This window comes from Poecilia reticulata, linkage group LG22 (genome assembly GCF_000633615.1).
Source record: "Poecilia reticulata strain Guanapo linkage group LG22, Guppy_female_1.0+MT, whole genome shotgun sequence".
Lineage (NCBI taxonomy): Eukaryota > Metazoa > Chordata > Actinopteri > Cyprinodontiformes > Poeciliidae > Poecilia > Poecilia reticulata.
Genome location: NC_024352.1, coordinates 21,217,122 through 21,238,015, shown reverse-complemented (window position 1 = coordinate 21,238,015; position 20,894 = coordinate 21,217,122). Strand labels below are relative to the sequence as shown.

Here is a 20,894-nt window from a genome sequence, read left to right as displayed (position 1 = left end):
AAGGCAAACACTCTGCTTCCTTATGTGACGCCATGAGAAAATAAAACCAAACGAAGACATGAGAAATGACTTGTGGATCTCAAAACGTCTTGTTTTATTATTCGGTATTATTTCCAGATGACTGAAGGTGTTTATTTTGTCAAATGCTGCATGAAAATACCCAGCATTCATCATAATTAGGTAGAAGTTGGGTTCTATAATCTAGAAAGTAACGTAATCTGGTGATATTTGTGACTGAAGCTGTTAAAGTAAAAACAGAATTTAACAATGTGGGCTGGAAGGCCACTCGGCATGGAAGAAGTCATTACTCCAAAAGTAACATAAAACGCTGCAGGAGGGACTGGTGCACTTCACAAAGATGGCACCATGTTGAAGTATCAGAAAATAAAACTGCAAAAACAAAATCTTACCAAGTATTTTTGGTCTACTTTTTACTTTTTAGTGAAAATGAGACAAAATTAAAGTAACTTTTTAGCAAGATGTAGGTGCTTTTTTAAACAAGATATTTTTCTCATGCTATAAGTGAAATAATCTGCCAGTGAACTATTACGTTTTCATTAACATTAAGGAATTATTTACTTTAAAAAAGTTCTATAAAATGGTTTGAAGTGTACTAAAATATTTGCTTCCAAACTAGACAAAAAATATGTGTTAAGATTTTGTATTTTTGCAGTGAATGACCCTTAAAATGCCACCATTGTGTTTATAAAGTTGGTTCAGTTGGATAAGAAAACCTTTGATTCCTGATTTCAGTACCATAGAAAATGTTTCGGCAGATTCCTGCAACTATTGTTAGAAACTTCTGGAATGAAAATAGATACCAAAATATCTCGTTATTGTGGCTTTTAGGAATTTGTTTTTGTCCCAACTGACCTAAAAGATGGAATATTTGATGTCAGAAAGTGAGAATTGAAAAAATGAGAACATCTGGTTTCAACTTTATGCTACTTAAATTGTCAAATTTGTGCAAGTAGTTTGGTAGCTGTATAATCCAAGTAATAATATTCTGACGTATAACAAACTGAGTATTTCCTTCTTATCTCACTAAGTGCTTTATGAGAGATTCTAACGGAACGTTGTAGAAAAAAAACTGTACTGTCCACACTGGACCCTTTATTCATTTAATGTCTACTTGTACATTTAAAGAAAGGAATAAAGTGAAAACATTGAAGACGAACTGTGTTCTGGGAGTAAAACTATCACTCAGATCAGGAATAAACAATCCACAGACGTTAGTGTAATTCAGACCCAAAGACACTTAGATGCGGTGAGAAATTGTTGGATTACTTCAGACTAAAAAGGAGTTGTGATGGATTAGGTCTCCTAATCATTTCTTTGTTCCACAAACCAAACGCAGGAGGGTTTGTCGTCGCCTATAAAGCTTTTTCTGTCCAAAACATTGGTCTCGTATGGCTTTCATAGAATGCCTCTCTTATTTTTCTTTTTCTTTTAACCTCCAACACTTGCATGTTTTTTTTGTCTTTCCAGATCTTCCTAAAAAAACCCAAAAGAACTGGAATTAAAAAAAACTGTATACAATAGAAAAGAAGGCGCCATGGTAAAAAAGGCAATTGCAATCTTGGATTTACTGCATCATGAGTCCGCCGGAGCCCGAGCGCTTCACCGAGTCGCACCAAAGTGCTGCCTCTTCTTCTCGTCTCTGTGGTCGGTCAGTGAACTAACACAGGAAACCGTGTCCTTACTTCCTTATGTTTGCATATGCAAAAGGTTAGAGGAGGGAGCGAAGCTACCCCAGGCAGGGGTTCCAATCCAGGCCGCGGGTAAACAACACAAACTTTCCACAACTTCACTGGCTGGACTCTTGCTGTTGGTCTTCCTCTGAGCCGGTGTTTGCTGATCCTGGGTAAAGTCGTGGGCTCAGGTTAATATTTAATGACACTCTTTCTCATTGCATTAAACTGCCTCTAGAATACAGGAAAAGTCTTAAGATTAGGGAAACAAACTGAAAGTGTTTGTGTTTCAAATTAGCTGTTCATTGGGTGATTTCACACCTGATTGAGGACTAAAGTTGTGACTTTTGTTACATTTTCAGCTGCTGTGGTTCACATTCATGCTGCACTGTCAGATAAATGACAGAGTATTGGGTCCATGCCAAGAAAAGATAAATAAATTACAAAAATAAAGTTGAAATAATCCAAGAATAAAGTCAAAATAATAATAAAAACAAAATAATGATAATAAAATTAAAATAATACAAGAATAAAGTAATAATATTACCAGAATAAAGTTGTAATATTATGACTTTATTCTCATAATTTTATTTTTTCTGGGTGTGGCCCTAACGTTCTGTCGTATAAACAGATCAAACTAATTTAAAAACCTGTTCCCCTCCTCGTCTGTGGTGGCGCTGCATCAATAACCACCTCAGGAAACGACACCAAAACCTCAGAAGAAGAGACGGAGCAAAACTTCCCTCTCCACAAAATGTAAACAAAAATGGAGTAGCAACAGACTTTCTAAACGAACTAATTTGTTAAAATGTGTTTTATTATCCTTTGGGTTTTCAGACGCACTAAACGTCTTTCTGCCACTGAATGGATCAGAAATATTCAGGATCAAGAAATTTAACCCAAAACATGAAATGTGAATATTTCCATAACTTTTTTCCCCAAAGGTTTCAACATTTTAATGATGCAAAGCGAGTTTTCTCACCTGGATTTGTGTCTGGCTGTTGGGGAATGTTTGGTTGAACTTGTTGCTGCTGCCTAAAGCACGAATCAGAGACGATTTTACTCTAAAACGTGTTTTTTAATTCCTCTCTTAGGGGGAGATGAAGAGTCTGCTTCATCCTACCGATCAAAGTAGGCTTGTCTCCTCTTCCTCAGCTCCTCCGCTGTCAGTGTCTCGCTCTGGACTTTTTGTCCTTCATCAGCGCTGCTGGATTTCACACCTAAAGCCTCGCACTCCGAAGACGAGTTGCTCATCACGGCTCCTGAAAAACATGGAGGAGAGAGAGAAAGTGTAAGAATACGTTGAAATGTTTGTACATTTTTTCTGTACGTTTTCCAGATGTAAACTCCCAGAGTTTCCTCACTTTGACTAAACATAAAATAATAAAGTTTGCTCTGAAAAAATGGCGGCCATTTTTAAAGCATGCAGGCTTTAAATGTGGAGCAAAAACAAAAAAAAAAGGAAAGGAGGTAGGATGGAAAAAAGGAAGGAAGGAGAGAAATGAGGAAAAAGGGAAAAACTGAAGGCTGCTCCGATAAATGACTCCATTAATCCCGTTACCCTGCATGCTGAGCTGAATGGCTCTCCGAACGTCGGCCTCTTCGTCTTCCACATCCATGTCCTGCCTGCTGAGCGCCAGAGCTCTCTTCAGCTCCTCATCCTCGTCCTCCACAACAAAACCCGCGTCCGTCTGCACTTGAGAGGCCGACGTCCTGCTGGCAGTAAACACTGGCGTTAGCGGCTCTGTTGGGTCGGGACGCCGGCGCGCTGTGGAGACGTACCCCATGCTGGTCTGGGCCTCGTCCTCGCCGATGAGTCTGGGTCGTTGCTGCTGGTGGACCCGCATGATCCCCAGGATCTGCTCCGCCTCACACTCTGGGAGATTTCCCCGGATTACAAATATGGAATAACCTGCAGAAATACAGGTTTAATATTTCTAATCTGAACCCGACCTGTGAGAGTATTTATCAGGGTTCGCTCAGTAAAATTCACACTGCAAAAATGAAAAATGTTACCAAGTCATTTGGTCTAGTTTATATCTTAGTTAAGGTAAATCACTTGAAATAAAACAAAACTAACATGTAACTTTTCATCAAAATATAAAGGGTTTTTGAGTCAATAATTTCTTAATATTGATGAAAAAATACTAGTTCAATTGGCTGATTATTTAATCTGTAATAATATTTGTTCCCATTTTCCAAGTGGAACTATTGATTTTTCATCAATATTAAGTAATAATTTACTTACAACAAGCCTCCAGATCTTGCTGAAAAGTTCTTTTTAAGATAGTTTGTCTTATTTCAAGTGTATTAAGATATTTGCACTAGAAACTAAACCAAATGTACTATTCCAGCACCAAAATAAACAAATGAACTAAAAAATGTAGTTTCAATTCATGATTATATGATAATTATTACTGTTATTAATAATGTATTGTGATCATATTCTACAATCTACATCAGCAACAAATAAGCTAAAACGTAACACAATTTTATGTTTTGAAATGTCTCACATTCACGTGACTGGTCTGAGAATAAAACAGAAATTTAACAAAAAATAAATCTCACAATTTCAGTAGTTTTGCTTAATATTTAAAATATGACATGGTAAATAAGTCTTTGAGGAAATGGGAATAAAATATATTCATTACACTGAAACAATGCAAACAAATTCTGTTAAGGTTAATGAGCTTTGAGCTCAAATTAAATGTTTAAAACACAAAGTTACCAAAAAAAATTCTCAAAAATGTTTTCTGACATTTAGCCAATAAAAAAAATTTTGGCAATTCTACATAACCTTAAACAATTAATTTTTTGACTGATTTAACTTCAGACAGCGAGAAAAAAAGATGTCTGTGTCTTTATATTAGGTGTCTGAAAATATCTGGTTTCAGCTATAAATAACATTTTCTAAATTCAGACTTTTAATCAAACAAGAGATTGCATTTTATTGCTAAAGTGTGCACAGAATTCAACACTTTTCAAGCCTTGAAAACATTTTCAAGAATTTTGCGATCCTGATTTATATTATCGTACCTTCCTGTTGCAGCTGTGCGAGGAAAAGGGCTAAATATGTGTCCGATATCAACTCCGGTCCAGTCAGGAGTGAGTTCAGGTTGAACCACTGCAGTGAAATCAGAGTTTCTGGTGAACTGCATCGACTGGAGTTATTAAAAACTAAAAGGCAGCGTCATACCTGCTGTCCCAGTTTGCGTATAGTAAACCAGTGCTCCTTATAGTTGCAAATGAAAGCCTTTTCATTTCTGAAACATAAAAGACGGCATCAGTTTCCACTGAAATGTAACTATTAACTTCTTCACAGCTCAGTGACGGCGCCTTACATCGGGTTTATCATCAGCCTCTGGTACTCTGGGCTGTTAAAAAGGATCAGCTCCAAGCCCCACACCCGCAGAGCGTTGCTAATAACCTGTAGCGACCAGCAGATAAACGGGAGCTAAAACATCTTAAGTCAGGACTTTAGATTTACTGGCAATAAGGAGGAATTTAAAGACGTACTTGTATCGAGAAGAATCCACTGTCATCCATGTTCCCTGAGGGTTGCTTTAAACACAAAAATACAACATTAAGCATGATTTAAAGTTAAAGTATGTAGCTTTTCTAATATATTTTACATATTGTGATAGAATAGTATGACAGATAATTTGTGAAAACATAAACAAAAAGAAACAACCAATCAGAGCCAGGCCTTAGTGCTCCTGCTACACTGTATCCACCAGCACAGCCTGTCATGAATGCTATTGCTAGTTAGCGTAGCTACAGATAATGGAGAATAAACAGTTTTTCTGTTAAAGTAAATTGTTTCTTTGCCATTTGCAGTTAGCATTGAGTACATGAAGTTGATTGACAGCGCTAAGCCCCTCCTCCTGGCTCTGGTTGGTTGTTTCTGGTTGGGAGCATTTCTTCACACAGCAATAGTAGCTCAGGCAGGAAGTAGAGGATCTCAGTTTGTTTGCAGATTATCACGACAGTTTTAACAAATATGTAAAAAACGTCTTCTAGTAAAAGTTACATGATGCTGCTTTAAGCTACGTTTTGTCCTCTGATCACCTGTAAAAACGTCCGGTATTCCTCACTGGCCATGCCGCCCTCGGCCATCCTCATCCTCTCCTCTTCATCCAGCTGGTGAGCAATGGAGGACAGATCCACGGGGGTGAAGTACTCCCCCTGCAGGAGGTTGTTCAGGCAGTGCTGGGCACACAGGGAGCCCTCTTGCTGCAAAACAAAATAATATTATATAATTATTAGATGCAGCAAAGTTGGCTTGTCATAAAAATATATACATAGTTTACTTAATATTTTCTATTGCAAGAAAATTACAACATAAAATATTATTTCTAATCAGGGTAACCATTTTATCCTGAATTAAAGTAAAACGTTTGCACCTGTGATGAACAAGCCACTTTTTTTTTTTTTAAATCTTTCTTGAATTGCAGTTGGGTGCCACAAAAATCACTTGGAGGGCCACAACTGGCCCCTGGGCCGCACTTTGGACACCAATACAGTAAATACGTGAAATTACCTCAATATTTTATGTTGTTGTTGTTTTAACATTATTATCTTTATTATTCTTGTTATCACTATTAGATCTACTATTAGTAATACTCTTACTTATTGGGAATATCGTAAGCATATTGAATTCTGCATTAGAAAAGAATCAGAGTAGAATGAAAAGTAAGAGGATAAATTATCAAACTCAACCAGTTAGTTCAACTTTATTCCATACGGCGCAGTTTAACATAAAGTGCTCAACAGAAGTTAAAAATACATACAAACACATTTTAAAAACAACCAAATAAACACAGACAGCACAAATAATAATAAAGTATAGCTAAAGGGCAGAGAAAAATCTACCTTCATAGATTAAAAAAAGGACTTTTAAAAAGGCGCACCAGTGGAAATGACTGCATTTATTCTTACTGTAAACACAGGATATATCAGTTTAAAACGTAGTGATTATGATTTTAAATGAGAGTAACCGATCGATCACCAGACCCAACAGTATAATTTATAAACATCCAGTAGTCTTCAGAAATCAAACTAATCAAAAGCATCAAATTAGTGTTTTTACTCCACAGCGACAACACATCGCTTTATTAATGAAACTTTCATTACTAATAAAATCACAGTTTGGGAACCTCAAACAATTAGTTTAAAGCTGTTAAAACAATCTGAAAACAAACTTTTCAGTCTATCTTGTTAGCTGGTGAGCTAGCAGTTAGCATTCAGAACAAACAACAACACCACAGCTCAGTTAGCAGCGGCAGCTACCGGCTGCTATAAACTGACACCGACACTCACACGACGGGTTGCAGTCAACATTTACAGATAAGCGACTCAGATTAAATATTTTACCTACTTTCTCATGAAATATGGAATCCATATTCAGCTTTCTGTCAAACATTCAACTCTGACCTCCACCTCTTCCGCATTCATCAGCTCAGCGACAGGAGACAATCTTTACTGGCGCCCCCTGGTGGTTGGCTTGACTCAGCGCTTTGGAGATTCGCTCAGAACCGTAGACCCGTGAAACAGGAAACGGTCTCCCTATGACGCATGCTCCTTAAACAGGACCTGAACATGGCGGACAGGGAGAAGCCGTCAGCGAGGCTGCAGCTCAGTCAGGTGAGATGTTCTGGGATTAAATGCAGTTGACAGCTGACCGACAATCTAAGGGCAGACCGCGGATTGCACCGAGATCATTTCTGGGAATTTAACGGTCTTTTTGCTTTGTGACAGAGCACCGTTCCGACTAAGCTAAAACAGCTCTCAGGCTAACTACCAACTAGCCTCAAAGAGCCTCCAATTAAATGTACATAAACGTGTTTATTTACGTATGTGAATGGGTTTTAAGCAGGATTCATTATTGTTTTATATTTGCTGCTCAACAACCAGTTTGTTTAAGTGTATTTGTGTGTTTTGAACCACAATTAGTTTTAGTTTCATTAATCCAGCTCATTGTTTAGGTTTAAAGCAACATTAGTTTGAGATTTTTGTCTCTGATCTGTTTATAAATATGCTTTTCATTTTTCGGATGTTTTGCTGGGTTTTGTGGGTGAAAATCACGACTATTTTCCGTCATTGTTCTCGTTAATGTTTTTAATGTTAAAGCAAAACTGAATCCTACTGACTGTTTTTTAATAGCGATCTAAATTCAGTTCAACTCTCTTGCCAAGAGGCGTTAACACAATAAAACACTTAGTACTTGATTAGGATTTGATGCAGACAGTCTTGCCATTTATCACCTTCGGCATTGATCTGACCCTATTGTCTGAATGTTGCAGCTGAATTAAGATCAGGCAACCTTTTTAAAATCTTTTGTTGCCAAATTTTGGTGTGGATTTAGCCCGTTTTGTGATATTAGCTGACAGAAGTGATATTCAGTGTGCTCTACTGATGGTGGAAGCTGTCTGCTTCAAAATTCAGTGTGTTGTTTGTTCAGAGATATCATCAAAAAGGCTATTTCATCCTTGCACATTCCCCTTCCTGGGTATTTTCTCTTTAGCGGATCCTTTTCTGAAATCCTGAGAGAGATCCAGGTGTTGGCCACATTCAAACTCACTTCAATGCCTTTTCTGACTATTTTTCTGATTGGTTTGAACAACTTCAGGTTTAGATATCAAAAGGCATTGGATTGCTGTCATATGATGGGGTAAAAAATTTAATCAACTAGTTAAACAGATGTACCAAATAAAGTGGCCAATGAGTGAAGGTGGCTGTAATGGTTTAAGATATTTGCATAACATCTGATAAATGCCAGGAATCATTTTGCTGTAACAGTTTGGCTTTATCTGGTGACAGCCTCTTGCAGCCTCATTTAGTAGAAACAGCTTGTAACCAGAGTTTAGAGGACATTTTAGCCACTTTGGTTGGATATGAATAATTTCAAGAGTTATCCTCAGTACAACTTCTTTGTAATTGCTGTGAATGTCATAGAAAAATTCAACTGTCATTTTTACCATCAGTTTTAGTTGATCTACAGTAGGGTTGCAAGTAATGATTATTTTAGTTGAAGATAATTTTGACGATTAATCAATTAATCATAAAAAAATTGGCACATTCTGGAGATTTTTCAATTAAACATTTTTTATGCACTTTTAGAAATGCACTAAAAGATATAAACAAACAATCCACTTTATAAGTAAGAAAATAAACATTTTGTTGCCTTTTTATTTCAATAATCAATGCATCATGATTAATCGTTTCAGCCCTAATCTGTATGAAAGCAAACGCTTGGCATAACCAGAGTTCCCACAAAATCTGGGAAGGTATAGAGTTTAAATATTCAAAGTATTAAAATAACATATGTGTGCATTTCCAGCCTGTATTAGTCTTGATCCATTTGTCCATTCTTCTATCTACCATCTGTAGAAATAATTAGGCCTGTCACAATAAACAATAAATCGCTTGATAAATTAAAACAAACTCAATAATTTCTATCTGCATGATTTATTGTTTTTCTCTTTTTTCTCTTCTTACTGAAAACTGGATGATAAAATTCTTCAGTCTGGTGCTTTGGTTTCTATTTGCTAATTTTTTGAAGGACAGTTTTGTTTACATAAACTCCATAATGAATTTTATTTGTTGTTTCTGTGTTGTTGTTGTTTTTTGTTAACTTATTTTGGATATTTAAAATGTCTTCCTGTTCAAGTGTTAAATATTCATTAGAATTTAAAGTTTGTTGATTTTTGAGAATGCATTCTTGAATTATTGTGCCATTACTTTATATTACTTGGATTATGGTCTTAAAACAACAATATTGTCATTTATTGCAATAACGTCTTTGAGAATTTATCATCCAGCAAAATTTGGTGTCATGACAGGCCTGGAAATAATAATTCAAATATGAACAGCTTTGAAAAAAACGCTCAGGCGGTTTTGTTTCAATAGTCAACAGGGCGTTTTTCTCCTTGTTGTCCCTAAAGGAATGGCTGGGGGCGGCAGATTGCAGGGCGGAGCTGCTGCAGCACCTGAAGGAGCAGGTGCCGCAGATCTTCTGCCTGAAGAAGGAGCTCAGCCCTCCGGAGGAAGAGGAGCTGATGCAGAGGCGGCTCCTTCATCCTCTGGAATGCTTCCTGTTTGGAGAGGATCCTCAGGAAGGTCGGCAGAAGCTGCAGCAAGGCAGCGCCTCTTCTCAGCTCTGCGGCCGCGTGTTCAAGGAGGGAGAGACTGTTTACTCCTGCAGGTCTGCTCAAAGACTGACAGTTTATCGCAAATGTTATTTTCACCACTGTTTATAACACAAAAGCATCAATAAATATCAGGAAATTCTAAGATGTGATTAAATGCAGTTACTGTGTAGTTTAGAGTCTTGATGCATGACATATCGTCACTGACATCGGTATCAGCCGATAATAACAACCAATGTTGGTTTTCCTCTGGTTGTTTTTTTTCCCCAAAGGCGCTTAATGTAGAGAAATATATGTAATATTAAATATCAGTTATTATCCATAAAGTAATATTAATATTGGATATCGATATTGAGACAAATTTTCATAGTGTCCAGCCCTAAGTGGACTTTATTAGTTAATTGATCAGAACTAATTTTAATCTAATAAACCATCAATTTATAATTAATCATATGTTTGTTGGTTGCACTGTTGCCTTTCTGCGAGAAGGTTTAGGATTTAAATCCCAGCCTGGAGTCTTTCTTAGTGGAAGTTGTTTTTGTCCATTTTTATCAAGTATTAAAACTAATGAGTTTAAATTAAATGATTTTTCTTCGTTTTATATTCATCCTCTTCATCCTGTTTCAGGGACTGTGCAATAGATCCCACTTGTGTGCTGTGCATGGACTGCTTCCAGGACAGTGTGCACAAAAACCATCGCTACAAGGTTGGTATTGATGTAAATATTTACATATGCTGATTTTTCTTTCTGTTCAGTGATGCTGTGTGCGCCGCTTGGTTCCCACAGAACCCTCTAACTTAATTAACGTTGTGTGTATCCATCATCTCGCCCTCTGTGACTCATTTACTGTTTTTCCTTCAGATGCACGCGTCATCCGGTGGGGGGTTCTGTGACTGTGGCGACGTGGAAGCCTGGAAGGTCGGCCCGTGTTGCTCCAAACACGACCCGGGGGCTGCCGCTGCCATGGTAACGGTGCGTTACGTCACTGCTGTATCAGTGATCCCCAGAATGCTTATTTTCCCATCTTGTTAATGGAAGCTGCTACTGGATGTTCGGCTCCAGAACCGAGAGCTGTGCAGCCTTGAACTCAGTGTGGTGATCGGTTTGTTTGGGCCCAGCCGTGATAAGATCGCGCGTCGTGAGCCGGCACGCAGCTGGACGTTTCTTTCTTTCAGTTTTTTTTTCCATAAGCAGCAGGTGGTCCATTAACACATCCAGCGCTGTCTGACAGCCTGCTTTGTGTTTGCCATACCAGATCTGAACCTGTGCTTAATGAACATTCACTACAGCGTCTCTGCTGGGAACAAGATAAGCCACAGTCCCTCCGTTATTCCGGTCGAAACCAGATTTTTACATTTAGTCATTACATTTTAAAGGCTGAAATAATTTGAAGTAATTATCGATTAATTGTTAACGGGAGCGTAGTCTCAAACAGTATTATATTTCAGAAATATATTATATTTTCTGAAAGAAAAACATATTCAGAGCAGCAATAAAGCCAAAACTGCATTTGTATTTAGTATTTATAACGTTTTGTATTTAGTATTAAATATGTTCTACCAGATCTCCTTCAGTGGTATTTTTAGCTTCATCTGATTCTAATTCTTCTACCATCTGTAGAAATATTTCTTTCTTTCTGTTTTTAATTAATTTCAATTAATAGAGAGAGGGAGAGAAGGAAAAAGGCAAGAGTGTTAATTTATAACTCAGTTTTTCTCCAAGAGAGGTGGGTAGTCTGTGTGAGATTATCAACCATTTAGCATAGTTAGTGTAGCTACAGACTACTGTTTGCCTTCATTTCACTAGCATTTAATGAATTAAGGGAAAAAAATTACCAACATATTCATATATTTAACTTGTACCTTCTACCACTTAACAACAGGTGAGTCAGTCAGCAGCAGCTCTAACCCACGTCCCTCCTGATCCGTCCTCTCCTAGGTGAAATTAAAGCTGCAGTATGTCACTTTTATATAAATATTTTTTCCACATATTTGTTAAAACTGTCATTATGTTGTGACAGTATCGTATGAGAGGTATTCTGTGAAAAATCTATTTCCTCTGCTTTCTCCCAGGGTTCTCTAGAAACAACCAGTTAGTGTCAAGAGAGTTTTAGTGCTGTCAATCACAATCTCATGTGGTGCTGCTCATCCTTCCTCCCCCTCGATTTGTGCCGTGCTGCAGCTAGCATAGCACCGAGCTGTGCAGATTCAAACTGTAATGCTCAGTTTAGTTAGCATAGCTACCAATGACGGCAGATAAACGGTTTCTTGTAATGATAAGTTGTTTCTCCACCATTAGCACATTTAGCAGTGAGTGAATGAGGCTAATTGGCAGCGCTAAAAGCGTCCTAATGGTTCTGATTGGTTGTTTTGGTCAGAATGGTGCATTATGTTAACCAGTAATAGTAATTCAGGAAGGAGATGGAGGAGATTGATTGTTTTCACAGATTATCTGTCTCATAACAAACTGCTACGACATGGTGACAACTTAAACAAACATGGAGAAAACATATTTTTTATTAAAGTTATGTACTGCAGCTTGAATAAAATGCAACTACTTAGCATTTTTGAGAAGTCTGGATTGCTCTATGTGTATTTTGCACGTGCTTTTGACTGTTGCTCATGGGGAGATATTTCAGTATTTTAAACTAATAGAAAAAATTTAAGCAACCTACTTGCATATTGGATGTGGACTGTTGGATGTTAAATTCATGAGCAGTAAATATTGTGCTAATTATCAGTATTAAACTAAAGAAAGCAAGCAAGGCAGATGTGCAAGCCTTTAAAATTGTGACGCTTTTTATGCGCGGGGGATCCAAACAAATTTTTTGTCAGGAGGCCCACGATTCCTGGCGGCGCCCCTGATAATGATGATGTTACTTTGTCTTTGATAATGAAGTTATTTCACACTAAAACACATTTTTCTCTGGGACACTGACACTGTCTGGAAAGACGAATGTTCAGATTACTGGGAAAAAGGAGGAGCTGGACTTGTGGAGGTTCTCTGTTCTCTTGTCAGAATCATTTAGACATTTCCATGATGTCACACAAAGAACCAGTGAGTTTCAGCTATAAAATAAATCTCCCATTAACTCAAATGTTGCGAGTTAGGAGAAGCTTATGAAGCCGTTGCATCATTATCCGATTAAATCTCCCTGGCTTTGAAGAAAGTAATGAAAATCGCTCATTATTCTGGCATTTAGCAAAAATAAATAGTTTTAGTTTGAGTTAATACCAGAGTGAAAGGGGAGAAAATAACGGTGAGAAAATAACGGTTGTCTTTTTCTAAAGTATAAGAATCTGGTTTCAGATTCCAGTGGCTGTTTTCACACAGACGTTTAAACTGGAAAAATCCACCCAATCAGAGGCTGTTTGTTGCTCCTGTTGGATATTTTTATTAGTTTTTGTGGCGTTTGTGATATTCTGTTTGTTCCCGCGGGATTTGATGTTGATGTCAAAAGGCCAGCTGCTTTTCTCTGCTCATTTGGAAAACCATGTGGAGCAGTTCAGGGCCTCATTATTGGCTTACAGCCTCTGACACAGGAAGTAGGAAATATTTGAGGTTACATTTTTGGCATTCCATGTGAATCTTTGATAAAGCAGCAGAAAAATGTTATTATTTTGGATTGTAAATATTGTGCTTTATGTGTACAGCTGCTTATGGGAAGCATGTTTTATGTAAAAATAACTTCTACTTCTTCTGTTTTTGCAGGACGAAGCTGTTTTAGAGCCAGAATTGCACGAACGTGCAGAGAAACTTTTCCGGGTTCTTCTGCGCTACGTTACCGACTTCCTGGTGTGGGAGGAAAGCTTTGAGCTGACTGCCGAACTCCAGCCCCGGTACGACCTCACAGATTAAACAGAAATGTAATTTTTATTCACAAACAAGCAAAATAATCTCATAAGATTGACTCAGAGTGTTTTTATCCTCACTGCAGGTTAAAGGACAATGCGTACTACTGTGTGCTGTACAACGATGAGCATCACTCGTACGACCACGTGATCTACACCCTGCAGCGATCGGTCAACTGCGATCAGGCCGAAGCACAAACACACACAACTCTTATTGACAAAGAGGTATTTCTTCAGCCTTATGTCCTCGTGACTTTTCTTTTTTTGATATATAAAGTAATCCAAGTTTTGATTGTGCTGACAGCTGTTACCAACAGATAATCTAATCTGGAAATTAGATGTCCTCAGGATACTCCATTGAATAAACAAACAGACATAACGCATTTATTTAATGCATAAGTCTAAATATACTTTCTAAATAGCTTGGATTTTCAATCAAATATTTTAAATATTGTACACACCTAAACTCAAAGGAAAGATGGAGGCATAATGAGTTTTTAAGAAGAGGATGTTTATTTATGAAAGAGTTTATAAAGAGCAGTGTCAGATTTGTTTTTCTAAGTAATTACAGTTTAATTATCAAACTAAACATGCAGTGAAATATCAGACCTTGCTTGCTACTTTTGTTTGTCATGATATATAGGCAAACTTTGGGGTAAATTGTATTTTTGTTCATGATTTTTTTTTTGTTTTGAACTCCATCTTTCTGCCAATAAAACCCAATTAAAATGCATGTTACTACTTACTGTAATAATGTTTTGACATATTTTTGTCTTGATTTGCACAAAAAAGTATTGTAATATAAAACGACCAATCTGCTTATATTTGTTAGAATTTTTTTTCACAGGCATTCTCACATCTTTGAAAATATGTGTTTTTTATAACATAAATTAAAAATATGTTTGAGACTAAATATTTTACATATTAAATTGCAGCTGTCAACGTGGTTGCATTTTATTAATCGATGTAACCCAACATTGACATATTTAATTTGATATTAAATATATCTACTGTTACTAGAACACAATAAAGTTTATAACAAGAATGAAAACAATTAATTGACTTATGATTAATTGTCGATAAATTTTTTTTAAAATTCATTTAGAGTCGATTAATGGTTTATTATATTGAAATTAGTTCTAATGACGTCCGCGTTGTCCTTCTGTTAATGAAGTTTGGCTGCCATCCAGTAGAGGGCGGCGTTGGTCACATGAAGCGAAGCCAACCGTTGATACAGAAACAAAAAATGGCGGCCATACCAGAACGGAAAAGATGAACGGTCCAAATAGAGTCCGGTTTGGGATGGAAAATGTATTTTATGCGGTTATGTTTTGAAATATAAACACTTGATAAGCATTTATTCAGCCGAAGTGCTACATGACGCAACAGCGTCAGCAATTCGTAAGAGTTAGCCCTTTATGCTATGGGAAGACGGTTAGCCCTCTTGATATAAGAGAAAACTCAAATTTTTAAGAATCAATCAACTTTAGATTAATGTATTAACAGATAATTCGCCTCCCTACTTTATAATAAAATGTGTAAGTAGAAAAAATGCGTTAATTCAGTAGCCACAGTTGCTTATTTTTCACTTTGGTAAAGCTGACTGCTCTCCTGATGTTTGAACTGTTTTACAGGGTCGGCGGGCGGTGAAAAGAGCAACGCTCCGTACTTGCCAGCAAGCAAAAGACCTTATCAGGGTAAACTCCCATTTTTTTCCCCTAATATTGATATTTCTAATAAGCAACTGTCTGCATTTTTAATATCGCTCCAACCCTCTCCGTTCTGCATTGCAGTCCAACTCCGAGCACATCTCCCTTCAGCCTCTACGTGTGGAGATCCTTCATGCAACAGTGATGGCTCATCAGACTTTCGCTCTCCGTCTGGGCTCCTGGTTCCAGAAAATCATTGGTTACTCAGGTGCTGCAGTCATTGTGCTCATTTAAATTTAATCTCAACAGATCCTATAGTTTTTGTTTTGATGTGTGTCTCGTCTGTTCTGTGCAGTGGGATTCAGACAGGCCTTCTGCCAGGTCGCATTAGAGCCGAATGCAGACAGAGATCGTCCTTGTCTCATCAGCAGACTCATGCTGCACGATGCACGCATGTATAAAGGTAGGCTGCGTTTTCAAATTTGATCACAATTAAATAAATTTTTGTAGGGCTGCAATTATTTTAGCAATAATTCTGACGATTAAGCGGATGAAAAATTGGCTCATTTTGCAGCTTTTTCTTTTAACTTCTTAAGCCTTTATTACACAATACTAGAAATACATTCCGTTTTAAGAACATTTATATTTTGTCGTAGCATTTGTTAGTGGATGCTTGATTATTTGTAGCAAAGGATACATCTGCAGTTAAAAAAATAATTCTGACATCAACAATGTGAAAAGTTCAACCATTTCTGCTTGACTTTATGTCAATATGGTGGCGATTAATCCGATAAGAGTTCTGGGTAGAACATATTTACAGACAAATGTTATTTTTTTAATCTAAAGTCGCATATACACTGCTCAAAAAAATAAAGGGAACACTTTAACATTTAAGTGAACACTGAAATGTTCCCTTTATTTTTTTGAGCAGTATATATTTTTTACAGTTTTGGCTTAATTACTTCTCTCACTGTGTGGTTTCAGCAAATGACCTTTTTTGAGCCTGTTTTATTCTCCAGTTATTGATTAATCTTTTACTAAATTGATTGATTATTTCATTAATCGATTAATTCAATTAATTATTCCAGCTTTACGTTTTTTGACACGTTGAGAAATGTGTTTTTCATTTTGCAGGAGCTCGGAAGATCGTACACGAGTTGATTTTCGGTAGCATGCTGATGGATTCTGATTTCAAGAGGCTTTTTGCAATCGAATTTACAAGAGTAAGCAAACACAGAAACAACCTCGATTGGTTTTAGTTTCAATTATCTAAGTCTTTAATGTATCACATGTGTTTTTTCTTTTACAGCACTATAAACAGCTACAGAAGGACTTCATCAGTGATGACCATGAAAGGAGTATTTCCATCACAGCTCTGTCTGTTCAGATCTTCACTGTTCCAACACTAGTGAGTTCAGTTTGCACTAATATAATTAAACCTTCTCTATTTTTAGACATTTATATTCAACTCTAACCACAATTTAACTAATTGATCAATTAATTCATTAAACTAGCACACTTGTTTAACTGTAACAAGCATTTTGTGCAATTTTCACCGTATGAATGAATGTAATGAATCTACATTATATGACTTTTGCTTTCTGAAATGGCAGAATAAGTTGGAACTTTTTCACGAGATTCTAATTCTCAAGATGCTCTTGTAATTCATATTGTTATATTTTCTGTTATTCAGGCCAGACAGCTGATTGAAGAGTGCAATGTCATCAAGGTGATTGTCGATACGGTCCTAGAACTGCTGCGGGAACATCTGGATGAGAGCAATCGCTTTTTCTTCCTGGGATACAACTCAGACAAGTTTTCCCGGATCCAGGTTATCTTCCATGACCTCAGGTATTTCTAACATGTTTGAATGATTTGTTTTGTTCTGATCTTGAATTATTCAGTTTTTATCTGATGTGTAACCATCCGCCCGCCTACCAGGTACATTCTGATCAGTAAGCCCTGTGTGTGGACAGAGGAGCTGCGAGAACAGTTCCTGGAGGGATTCAAGATTTTCCTCGGTTTTCTTAAATGCATGCAGGTACAAATAATCCCAAACAAGGTCAACCTTAATTTATTAAGCTTAGCCTGTGGTTCCAGACATGTCTTTACTTTGATAACCAGGGAATGGAAGAAGTGAAGCGACAGCTTGGGCAGCATATCGCGGTGGAGCCAGAGTGGGAGGCTGGTTTCACTCTCCAGATTCAGCTGCGTCACATTCTGGCCATGTTTCAGGACTGGTGCTCGTCTGATGTAAGAGAAAAACAACAAAACCACTTTGTCTGTAAATATGTTCACCCAGAACTCCTTCAGTGGCAGAGTTTCAGCTTCAGCTGGTTCAGTTTTCTGAAAGAATTACATTTCTTATTAAGGACCTTTTGCTATGAAATATTTAATTGGTTAATTCAAAAGATGGTCAACAGATCAAACCTGAAGTGTACTGATAAATCGAGCAGAAAGGACTGAGCTTTTTACATGTTGGTGTTAGATGCTACAAATGATCAAATGTAAACTACAGGAATGCTATTTTATTTCATTTTAACCAATAAATTGTTTTTTATTGTGAGTTTTATTGGAAAATCTGCAGAATGTTAAAAAATTTTATACGATTAATCATCACAATAATCGATAAAGTAATCATTATTAAAGTTATTGTTAGTTGCAGCCCTAAATTATTTATCTATTTGCATCTTTTAATGTATCCTAAATTATTCTTATTTGCATATTAATGCATTTATAAAAATGGCTTAAGTTGTTAAATAAAAATAATTTTCAGAATGTGCCAAATCTTTAAATTCGATTAATCGTCAGAATAATTGATTACTAAAATAATCATTAGTTTCAACTTTTAACAAACATCTGCAGCTTTGTAGTTTCGGCTCTCTGTTTTCCTTGTGGATCAGGATTCTTAATGTTTCTCCCCTCAGGACAAGATCATGCTGCAGGCGTTTAAGGAGTGCCACTCGGTGCTGATCGAATGCAACAACCAGCCTTTTCATAAGGAGGCCACCGACTTTTACATGTGCAAGCACATCTTGCGTGCTCGTCCATACAAAGTGTCACAGGAGCCTGTCAGCATACACCTGCCCATTTCCAGGCTACTAGCAGGTAGACGGACTGGAACCTGACATAAACTGTGATTTGTAGAGAAGCTGGTACCAGACTGTTCTGTGTTTTTTGTCATTCGTAGGTCTGTATGTACTTCTGTGGAAAACGGGGGTGATTGAACATCTGGATAATCCTGTAAGTGAGCACAAAAATTCAAATTTTTCATGGGTTTATATCTACATTTGGGTCTCAACTGCTTTTAAAAACAACCCAAACGCTTGAAAAACCCACCAAAACAGTTTTTGGCAATAACTTTGATTTTTTTCGGTGTCTGGAAAATGAACCGTTTTGAAAACGTCCTGATTAAGTCACAATATACACTGCACCGTTACCTAGCAACTCAAGCTGAGTTCCAGCACGTTTGGTCAGCTAATTTTACCGCTACATGCGCTGTACAATGGCTGCTGGAAAAGACAGGTGATTTGTTGTTGACTTGCCATCCAGAAACCACTTGTTGGTTGTGCAGGAGGCCCCTCTTCTGCTTTTCCAAGATGTCTGATTCTATAATTGCGCATCTGTTCGCAGCCATTTTCATGTGCAAGTGTAAACGATGAGTTGGAGGGTGTGGCCAGTAGCAGCTTTTTTTGGATTTAAAGTGACAGGAGGCCCTAAAACAGCCCAAAATGGGCAGAACTGAACAGACTGAAATCTCATCATCCAAGAGTAATTTTGTTCAGAAAATGTTTGTGTAGCCCACATACCAATCCCAACCAGTTCAAGGAAGCATAGCAGGCCACCTTTAATTTATTTACTCTGACTCAGTAAAGTAAAAGCTCAACTTGTTTGCTGTTTTATAGATGACACGCTGAGTGATGCATCCTTTACACTTTCCATGAAGCTTTGTTTCTCTCTGTGCAGGAATGCTACGATTTCATTCAGCTCGCAGAGCATCCTCTGCGCTGCGTTGTCCTCGCCGCTCAGGTTACTGCCGAAATGTGGCGCAGAAACGGCCTGTCATTGGTCAGCCAAGTAAGTTTGAGTCACAATACTTTTGTTTTTTTTAATCTAATATCTATTCTGTTCTTTAAGGGAGTTTTTTTTTCTTTTGTTCTTGAACAGGTTTACTACTATCAGGATGTAAAATGCAGGGACGAGATGTACGATAAAGATATTATCATGCTTCAGGTAGTCGGCCATCTATAACATGTTACCTCCATTTCTGGTTTTTTTTTACTCTTACCACTTGTATCTTGTATGTTTTTTTTAAAGATTGCTGCTTCCAAAATGGATCCCAACCACTTCCTCATGCTGATCCTGCTCAGATTTGAGCTTTTCGAATACTTTAATGGGAATTCTGTGAGCAAAGACCAGGTGAGCATCGCTACACCTGAAGAAGAATCATTACTGCTCCTGAAAACGCCCTGATGGGATTTTATTAAACTAAATCTGCAGGATGAGCTGACGCAGTGGAACCGTCTGACCGAGGAGATGCTGTTCCTGCTGATCGCCATCTTTGGTACGAAGCCGTGTTCTTCAGGTGTGGTTAAAAGTAGCGTTACCTGACCGGTGTTGTTGATTCCAGGTGAGCGCTACGTTCCCGGGATCAGTCATGTGACCAAAGAGGACGTGACGATGAGGGAGGTTATCCACCTGCTGTGTATCGAGCCCATGGCTCACAGCACTTTGGTGAAAAGCCTTCCAGAGAACGTATGAATCGCAACGAGACGTTTCTAAATGATCAAAAACCTTTTCAGACGTTTCGTTTTGATAAAATCTGATTTTTTATTTTTATTTTTTTTTTTTGTATTTAGGAAAATCACGAAACAGGCCTGGAGGCAGTAATTGCAAAAGTTGCAACTTTTAGGTATTTTAAGTTGATGTTTTAAAAAAAACAACATAATTTGCCTTGAACATATTTAATTAAAACAAGTTGAATTTGTGCTTTCAGAAAGCCGGGCGTGTCTGGACATGGGTTATACGAGGTGAAAAAGGAGCGGCTGATGGGTTTTAACCCTTTCTTTTACCACTACTCCAGATCTCAGCGTAGCAAGGTAAGTGCTTTGATTATGCACTGCAAAAACACAAAACGTCACCAAATATTTTATATCTTGGTACACTTGAAACAAGTGAAAACTAACTTACAAGTAACTTTTCATTGCAATATTGAAGCTTGTTTAAAGTAAGTAATTACTGTATATTGATGAAAAAGTAATAATTATAAGTGGAACCAGATATTTTAACTTATAATATGGTAAAAAAGGTCTTGATCCTCTGGCAAATTAGTTCACTTATAACCAGGACTGAATGATGTGGTTGAAAATGTATCATGATATCAGGGTTTCACATCAGTCTATTGATAATTATTGATTTTTTTTTTTGTTACTCAGCAGGTTGTTGCTAGGTAACCAAAGTTGGGCGGAGCTTGAAACTGCTTCTTACTCAGCAGGTTGTTGCTAGGTAACCAAAGCTGGGCGGAGCTTGAAACTGCTTCTTACTCAGCAGGTTGT

At 37.4% G+C, this 20,894-nt stretch overlaps 2 protein-coding genes across 6 annotated transcripts in view; one reads left to right on the top strand and one right to left on the bottom strand.

The window, feature by feature from the left end:
• Window positions 1-604: 604 nt before the first annotated feature.
• Window positions 605-7,214, bottom strand: atxn3 (ataxin 3). 3 transcript variants are annotated; one of them, XR_532647.2, is made up of 12 exons: window positions 7,069-7,214; window positions 5,760-5,924; window positions 5,208-5,252; window positions 5,033-5,118; window positions 4,888-4,954; window positions 4,728-4,815; window positions 3,474-3,603; window positions 3,253-3,407; window positions 2,815-2,953; window positions 2,674-2,726; window positions 1,590-1,860; window positions 605-1,494 (listed from the first exon to the last, which is right to left on the bottom strand). XR_532647.2 is itself a non-coding variant. In XM_008400089.2 (11 exons), exons 1-11 carry the CDS (start codon window positions 7,111-7,113, stop codon window positions 1,808-1,810), a joined length of 1,026 nt encoding a protein of 341 aa, XP_008398311.1. In that variant the 5' UTR covers window positions 7,114-7,214; the 3' UTR covers window positions 1,567-1,807. The 3 variants fall into 3 exon arrangements, 2 of the variants coding, with proteins under 2 accessions (XP_008398311.1, XP_008398312.1); XM_008400089.2 differs by lacking the exon at window positions 605-1,494 and having other exon boundaries at window positions 1,567-1,860; XM_008400090.2 differs by lacking the exon at window positions 605-1,494 and having other exon boundaries at window positions 1,567-1,860; window positions 3,253-3,404.
• Window positions 7,169-20,894, top strand: part of ubr1 (ubiquitin protein ligase E3 component n-recognin 1) — a 25,830-nt gene continuing 12,104 nt past the window's right edge. For 2 of the 3 annotated variants that reach the window (XM_017302476.1, XM_008400087.2), the window contains exons 1-23: window positions 7,169-7,334; window positions 9,635-9,894; window positions 10,466-10,544; window positions 10,701-10,811; window positions 13,551-13,678; window positions 13,777-13,915; window positions 15,325-15,387; window positions 15,484-15,607; window positions 15,695-15,802; window positions 16,474-16,562; window positions 16,649-16,747; window positions 17,033-17,190; window positions 17,281-17,380; window positions 17,464-17,592; window positions 18,267-18,447; window positions 18,530-18,582; window positions 19,306-19,416; window positions 19,507-19,572; window positions 19,657-19,758; window positions 19,840-19,903; window positions 19,970-20,094; window positions 20,199-20,251; window positions 20,336-20,438. In XM_017302476.1, coding sequence (XP_017157965.1) covers window positions 7,266-7,334; window positions 9,635-9,894; window positions 10,466-10,544; window positions 10,701-10,811; window positions 13,551-13,678; window positions 13,777-13,915; window positions 15,325-15,387; window positions 15,484-15,607; window positions 15,695-15,802; window positions 16,474-16,562; window positions 16,649-16,747; window positions 17,033-17,190; window positions 17,281-17,380; window positions 17,464-17,592; window positions 18,267-18,447; window positions 18,530-18,582; window positions 19,306-19,416; window positions 19,507-19,572; window positions 19,657-19,758; window positions 19,840-19,903; window positions 19,970-20,094; window positions 20,199-20,251; window positions 20,336-20,438 — 2,514 coding nt within the window. In that variant the 5' untranslated portion in view covers window positions 7,169-7,265. The remainder of the gene's footprint in view (window positions 7,335-9,634; window positions 9,895-10,465; window positions 10,545-10,700; window positions 10,812-13,550; window positions 13,679-13,776; window positions 13,916-15,324; window positions 15,388-15,483; window positions 15,608-15,694; window positions 15,803-16,473; window positions 16,563-16,648; window positions 16,748-17,032; window positions 17,191-17,280; window positions 17,381-17,463; window positions 17,593-18,266; window positions 18,448-18,529; window positions 18,583-19,305; window positions 19,417-19,506; window positions 19,573-19,656; window positions 19,759-19,839; window positions 19,904-19,969; window positions 20,095-20,198; window positions 20,252-20,335; window positions 20,439-20,894) is intronic. The other variant, XM_008400088.2, reaches the window with a different exon arrangement.